We start from the raw sequence: 7603 nt of genomic DNA, 5'->3' as shown, positions 1-7603 counted from the left end.
AAAATGGTCATCATCAGCAACAAAGTCATCATCAAAGTCTGCATTAGAATCAGCATCATCCTCAGTAGCATTAGCTTTAGCAACCTAGAGCCTGGGGCACCAACTCAATATGTAATATTTACTACCCTCATTCAAAATCCAGGGTATGGGTGGACAAGGTCCATATATAATATGAATGGATTTACTTTAAAAAGTTCAAATATGCAAGGGAATAATATGAAAATTTCATGTCCCCCCTCCCACAAAATATAAGGTATGTACCTTGAAAAGTATGCAAGGTTTTGAGATTTGTACATATTTTTCATAATATGTGAGGCCCGAGGGGGGGGTCTTTTGGATGGGGGGGGTAGAACAAAACTAACACTAAAATATAAAAACCCATCTCCTTTCAAATTAATGTAACTTTTTCATGTGTTACCCACCCTTCTACGTTTTGGCTTTACTGATGCTTGGATCAAAGCGTTTCCTCTTTGTACATATCAGCCCATATCCAGGTACTTATTGGTGGGGTAAGGGGTGAGAGATTTTAGATTTCCAGATCAGTCCATCAGGGATGCCCCCTTGCTCCTTTTCTTTTTTTGTTCGTGGCTGAAGCTATGAGTATCTATGTTAGATCTCAAGCTGGCGTCTTTGGGCTGAGACTTCCCATCAGAAGGGAAGAGGAGCTACTTGACAGTGAGTTGGTAGATGACACAGTAGTTTACTTGGATGCCACACCACAGACGCTCATTCTTTTAGGACAGCATTGGATTTATTTTGCTTGGTGGTGGGGGCGTAGATAAATTGGCATAAATCCAATGGCTTTTGGATCAGTGATGAGGACACTCCAGTTTGGGGGCTTGACATAGGATTCACTTGGGCTCAGAGGGGTGTGCCTGTCAGGTATTTGGGCTGCAAGGTCGGCTTGGATATTTCTTCCACGCAACAGTTTGCTCCCATGTTGGAGAGCATCAGGAGGAAGCTCCTTTTTTGGAGCTCAACCAAGCTGGATTTTGCCTCTAGAGTTGTGGTGGTCAACCAGGTCCTCTTGGCCATGGCCTGGTTTGTTTGTTCATGCTGGTGCCATTCTAGGGAATGCATCACTCAGCTCAAGAGACCGATCAAAAATTTTCTTTGGAGTGGGCTTGATGGCACAATAGATGCGTTAGTTAGGGTGGCTTGGGAGACCCTCATCCTCCCTACACAGGAAGGGGGTCTCAATATCATTGATCCAGATTTATAGTGCGGAGCTTTACTATGCAAGATGGTGGTGCGGGGACTTATGCTAGGGCAGGAGCCGTGGAAGGCTTTTCTTATTAGTAGCATACAGACATTCACACCTTCTTCAGGAGGAGACTAGACGAGTAGTATTAGGTGGATTTCCACCACAGCACACCTCAGTCCCCTCTCATGGTTGCCATACTGAAAGCATGAGCCAGTTTCAGGAGCACTCTTCGGAGGATTCCTCCTTCCTCTCGTGAAGAGATTGATAGGCAACCGATCATGTGGAATGACAGTATATTGGATGATCATGGCAGACCACTTGGTGCCTCACTCTACATGCAGTGGTCCAAGTGGGAGAGGGGACCCGCATCATCTTTGGGTCATGGAAAGCTTTCCGCAGGCTTCCAAAGGAGACCAAATCTCAGTTGACAGGACATCTCAGAGGGAGTGCAAGGAGGATCTTGCAAATTGAGGCAGCCCTTCCAACGGATTGGGTAGACACAGATGATATACCACTCACTTGCTCCACTTGGGTAGGTAATTTTACGAGAGGCGGTGTTCCTCTTCAGGTTTTCAGTCACTTTTCCCACTCCCCATTCTTTATGACATGGGGCTCAGTGGCTTGGCTTTCTCTTACAGACCTCAGGTATTCTATGAGATACTTGACTCCTCTTGGGCCATCTCGATTCGACGTCATCACGTTGAGTCCTGCTCGTTGGATATGATGTGATATGACACCTTCCTTTTGCAGCTGTACATGCCTCTGTGGATACTTCTTAGGAGATTCTAGCAAGCATAACATCCTGGCATATCTGGAGAGCCAGATGCATAGAGGCATTGGAGGGAACTCAGGTTCATCCCTTGCACACATTGGCTAGTATTTGGACAAACACTATACATACCTTGATGGCCGTATGGACGAGTATGCAGGGAGACTCTCGTGCTGCCTCAGCTAGGAGGGCTTCTTTCTTCAGGGAATGGAAGGATTCTCCTTTCTTCTCTGAGACTCAGGTTAAGGTGGCACTTTCAGCCTCAGCCTTGGTTGTTTTCCACCTCACTTTGAGGGAGTTTATTTATCCTCAGGATTTCATAATGTATTCCGCTTAGAGCCTGCTCTCGCAGGTTTTTTCTCTTACTTAATAGAAGTCTATTTCTTGAACAAAAAAAGAAGCCATGGTTGAGAACCAAACAGGTTGAAAGATCAAATTCATGAGATCAAAAAGAGGAGGTGAATACATGTCTTCAACATTCATGAACTTTTGCAAACGTAATGGCATTCGAAATCAAAGACAAATCCAAAGGATTTCAAATAGTAGGAAAAGAAATCAAGGAAGGACGCTTATTTAGAATGCTAACTTTAGTTTCAGATTTACATGCCATGTCAAGTCAACCGCAATAGATGCCACTTTCTATAGTATGGCACAAGAGATATGGACCTCTCTACTCTTGGCCCTAGAAATAGTAGAGAGAGTGTATCCCAGCTTAGTGACTTACATGGGGTTTTACAAACAGATCCAGATGATGTCATGCGCATAGCTTCAAATTTTTATGCTGCCCTTCTTACTGCAGATCTTGACACATGGGATAGAGAGGATGCTAGACATGTTATTTGGCAAAGCATCCCCTTGTTGGTGAAATCGGATATGCATGTTTTGCTTGATGCACCTTTCACCAACACAGAGTTCAGGACTGCACTTTCAGCCCTTCACAAGGGCAAGTGCCCAAGTTCGGATGGCCTCACCCTTTCTTTTTTCATTGCATTTTGGGATATGATTGGAGACTACATGAAAGGAGGTTGTAGAAATTTAGTGTCCCAATGGAGGCCTATCACACTTTTGGGGACATGTTACAAGATTCTGGCCAATGCAATCAGCCTTCGATTGCAGCCCCTTCTCCCAGATCTTATTCATGACACTCAGACGGGATTTGTGCATGGCATAAGAATTTTTTATAACATTTTCTCTTTTTGGAAAGCTTCAGAGTGGGTCATGTAGAGCGGCCAGAATCTAGCCATTCTACTCTTGGATTTTGAGAAAGCTTGTGACAAACACCACAGGGCACAAACACGTCACTTATTTTTATGCCTTTTTAGTCAACCTCGGGGCACATCGGAGTAGAGGATGAGAAGATAGCCAACATGAGGGCACAATGGATCAATTGGCAAAGACGACGCAAAGCAGTAAGGCAAGCACCACAAAGGATGGTCAGAGCATGCACGATAGAGGTCCATCCCATCATTGCTCTACTCAGAGAAGACCGACCAACCCGAGGTGTCACCCTTGATGTAACTCATAGTATATTGCTGACTTGCACAGTGCAGACCTAGCTTGTGCTGCTGATCTTAGCTGCTGTAATCCTATCTGAGACCTAGTGTTGTGTGCTACTACAATGCAGAACTACCACATAGTCAGCCATGCCATCGGCTGCAGATGCCCATGACACACAGCCTACATCAGACCTGCTGTCAAAACAACTCAGGATGAAGCCTAAGGATAGCTTCCAAAATTGACTTACACCTTGCGCATCTGCATGCTCCCTTGTAGTGTCAAATGGCTTGACTGACAAGGCCCCCCTATATACAAGGAGGGGACAGTAGCCCATCCTTGTCTGTGTGCTGACCAACTAGCCTCTTGTAAGGCCGATTGGCAAACCATATGGCCAACCAAGGATTGTAACTGCCCAACATCTGGGGGCCAACCCTATGTAGGGCCCCACCGACCTGGTTATTTGGTTGGCTAACAGAGGTCTGGCCAACCAGACCACGCCCTATCAGCCTTTGAGTAGGACCTCTGCTTTTATGGGAAGCTTTTATGGACAGGTTTAGGTGTGTCAGAGATCCTGATGGCATTTGCAGGGGGTTATGTTCCTTGCAGCAGCAACCAAACCAATCAGTTGATGAAGATTTACTATGATGTGGAACAAATGGCAGGTGGCTCTTTTGCCTGAGACTCCTCTCAGGATCATCAAGAAGGACAGATTTATTGCTGGCCTGAAACCAAAAATCAAGATTAAGGTAGAATGTTAAGAATTTCCTACATATGAGGATGTCCTCAGAGTAGCTAAGGAGAAAGAGAGGAAGCAGAAGAGGTTGACACAGATGTGTAGTGAAATGCCAGCAGTTCAGCATGTTCCTGAAATTGATCCTCATGTGAAGGTAGAAGCACAAAAGCTTGAGATCAAGGAGGAGAGCATGAAGGAGAGATACATGAGATGTCTAAGATCATGAAGAATCTAAGTTTGAATCTAATGAATGGTAGGGTATGAGGTAGACCACCAAATGGTTATGGCAGAGGCACAATGCCTTCTACAAGTGGTTCAACCCCATGGTAGGCAGGTAGAAGTCATGGTTCATATGCACCCTACATCCAATAATTCAATTGTGAAGAGGGGTACATTACTGCTCACAATGTGATAAGCCTCCTCGTGCTGGTGGAGGTATGTACTAGCTAATAGCAGGTTTAAATAATAGGGTGGATGATCACAATGTAGAAGTGAAAAATGTAACTCATCCTAGTACATCTGGGATCCATTAAAGCTACTGCAGAGGAGAAAGGAAAAGGGAAGGAGTTTTACTTTCAGTTTGCTTGAGTTGGAAGAGGAGAAAGATGTCATCCCTTTGGGGAAGAGGGACAGAGAGGAGGAAGCTGGTCTAAGTGCTAAGAAGGGGAAACAAGTTGAAGAAGTAATTACCTACCAAAGGAAAAAGAGTAGAAGGTCCAAGAGAAAATTTAAGACCTTGGATTGTCCCATTGGGAAAGAGCAGGGAGAGTACGACTTGGTGGAGGACCTATCAAAGAGAAAGCCAAATATCACTTTTGCTCAAATGATTGGTCTGTGTCCAAGGATTAAAAAAGAATGGAGGCGGGTTGTAAATCCAGCAAAGGTCAAATCAGAACCTTTGAAGTGGACAAAGGAGTGTGAGAAGGTGTTAGAGGCAGTTAAAGAGTCATTATCTCATGTCTCTAGTGTAAAAACTCGAGATTTCTTGAAAACATTTCATATGAATCCCTCTGTGGGGACAGATACACTATTTTTTAGATAAAACTTTGCAAGAATAGAAACAAATCTATGATTTCCTCTCGTTTTTCCACATGATCTCTCCCATAATATTTTAATGTATTTACACTCACCAACCAAGTCCCCTCACTACAAGGACAACCTGGATTTTGAATGTTTCATGACAATCATGTTGGAGCAGCAAGAACAAATGATGGATTATCAGAGCAAACTGATGCAGCAGCTTGTGGACCAGCAGCAAAAGTTATGTGGCCAATTAGGGCAACTTACGAGGACAAATAGAGTTTGCCCTGAACTTGGACCTTCACTGGTTCATTCAGGCGGGTGGTCAAGCATCAAACCGATTCAATAGCTTTTTCACAGCATTAACCCACCTTTTGAGATGAGCATGCTTCACACCTAGAATCTGTTTTACAACAAGTAGGGCATCTCCTTTCTCCAACATGTTGAGAGGAGCCAGAATATGGACGCTCATGATACTGCCTAAGAATTTACAGCAGCTTATGTAGGTGCAATAAGAGTACAGGAGCCCTTGTACAAGAGAAGGGAGTGTTGGAATATGGAAGCAAGAACTAGAACTAGAAACTGGATATGAAATAACAAGACTGAAAGACAAGAAATACCTTGAGAAGAGTGTAGACAAGACACAAGCTAGACTAATAGATTACAATGATGTGACCCATGAATATATGGGCCAAAGTACAAGACATAAAGCAAGAGTGCTTATGGGATAATTGTAGAAGTGCCACATGGCACACACTCAAGACATAAAGACTAGACTTAGACTTAGACAAATGTAGACTAGGAAATAGTACACTTAGTGTGCACTTATCTCCAACAGGGAGACATTGGTCAATGAAGAGAGCTTGTTGATTACAGGTAAGGTACCTATTGAGATTCCAAAGCAAAAGAAGTATAGGTTTGTTAAGAGCTTTAAGTCCTACTGTATGATTGATGATATACTCTACATGAGAGGGGCTCATTGGATGCTTAGAATAATTCCCTTGCATGAGGAGATATTCCACATCCTTGAAGCTAATCATGAGGGACTTTGTGGAGGGCATTTTGCATTTAAAATCAAGTTAAGGAAGATACTCACAGAGGGATATGTATGGCCTTCTCTTCAGAGGGATATAAGGCATTGGTGCAGGTCATGTTTGTAGTGTCAACAAATGAGTAAAAGAGTCTCACATCCGGAGCTTAGGAACATGCATACAACATATTTGAAAAGTGGGGATGCTACTGGTCCCATGCCCATAACTGCCGAGGCAAATTGTTATATGTTGACGGCTGTAGATTATTTAACAAGGTGGGCTGAAGCACATGCGGTGCGGGCTATGAACGCTAAGATTGTGAGTAAATTTGTATATGGAGATTTGCTGCAAATTTGGTCCATCATTAGAATTGGTCTCTGATAGGGGGCCAGGTTTCAAAAGTGAATTGATGGATTTGCTATGTGATAAGCTGAAAATAAAACACAGATATGCCAACCCTTGTTACCCCCAGTATAATGGGATGAATGAGAATTTTAACGATGAATGCATCAACATAATGGGGAAGATCATGAGGACACATGAAAAGGATTGTAATCTTGCTTTGCATTGGGCATTATGGGCATACAGGGTTGCAGTCAAGAAAGGCACACAATTTTCTCCTTTTCATCTTGTTTATGGGAAAGAAGCGTTGTTGCCCTTAGAAGTAGAGATTCCAGCCCTACAAATGTTGATGAAGATGAGTAAAGAGTCAGGTCCAGCTTATAAGAACAGGCTATTGGCTTTGCAAGAAGCACAACTTGATAGACAGAAGGCAATTGAACATTATGCTTTAACACAGGAAGAGAATCAAAAGAGGGAAAACAGAAAATTCAGAGATAAAAGGATCAAAGAGGGTGATTTAGTTTAAGGTATAACAGTAGTTTGGATTCTACTTTCAAGAAGAAGTTCATGACTAAATGGGAAGGACCCTTCCTTGTGACAAAGAAGTTTAAGAATGGCTCTAACCAGCTTGATGACTTGGATGGAAGGCAACACAAGAATAGAGTCAATGGCTAATAAACGTTTGCTTGGAAAATACTATGCAATCTACAGTTTGTGAGGTTTTGCATGCTGTTTTATTATTCACTGGGTATGTTTTTGCAATTATGAATGAGGAAATGATGCTAGTGTAGATGGATATTCTTGTTAGAAAACCTACACATGTACGACTCTTGACCTTCAGAGCATGAACTTTGACTAGTGGAAAGAACTCAAGTAGACCTAATTTCTAGAGACATGGGTGTGCAAGAATTCTCTGAACAACACTCAGGTCTGAGACAGTGCAAGAATTCTAGAGACACTCAAGAATTCCTCCTCCCTCCTCCTCCCTCCTCCCTCCTCTCTCTCTC

The 7603-nt window shown here is 43.2% G+C and overlaps 1 protein-coding gene across 1 annotated transcript; it reads left to right on the top strand.

Annotated features, from left to right (window-relative positions):
• The first annotated feature begins 6588 nt into the window (after window positions 1–6588).
• LOC147882888 (uncharacterized) lies at window positions 6589–7122 on the top strand. Its single transcript, XM_087400527.1, has one exon. The coding sequence runs from the start codon at window positions 6589–6591 to the stop codon at window positions 7120–7122; it is 534 nt and encodes a 177-aa protein (XP_087256653.1).
• Window positions 7123–7603: the final 481 nt, after the last annotated feature.

This window comes from Dipteris shenzhenensis, chromosome 29, assembly GCF_047967505.1.
Source record: "Dipteris shenzhenensis isolate YYH24624 ecotype China chromosome 29, Dip_SZ_1.0, whole genome shotgun sequence".
NCBI lineage: Eukaryota > Viridiplantae > Streptophyta > Polypodiopsida > Gleicheniales > Dipteridaceae > Dipteris > Dipteris shenzhenensis.
This window is presented reverse-complemented; position numbering and strand designations above follow the sequence as displayed.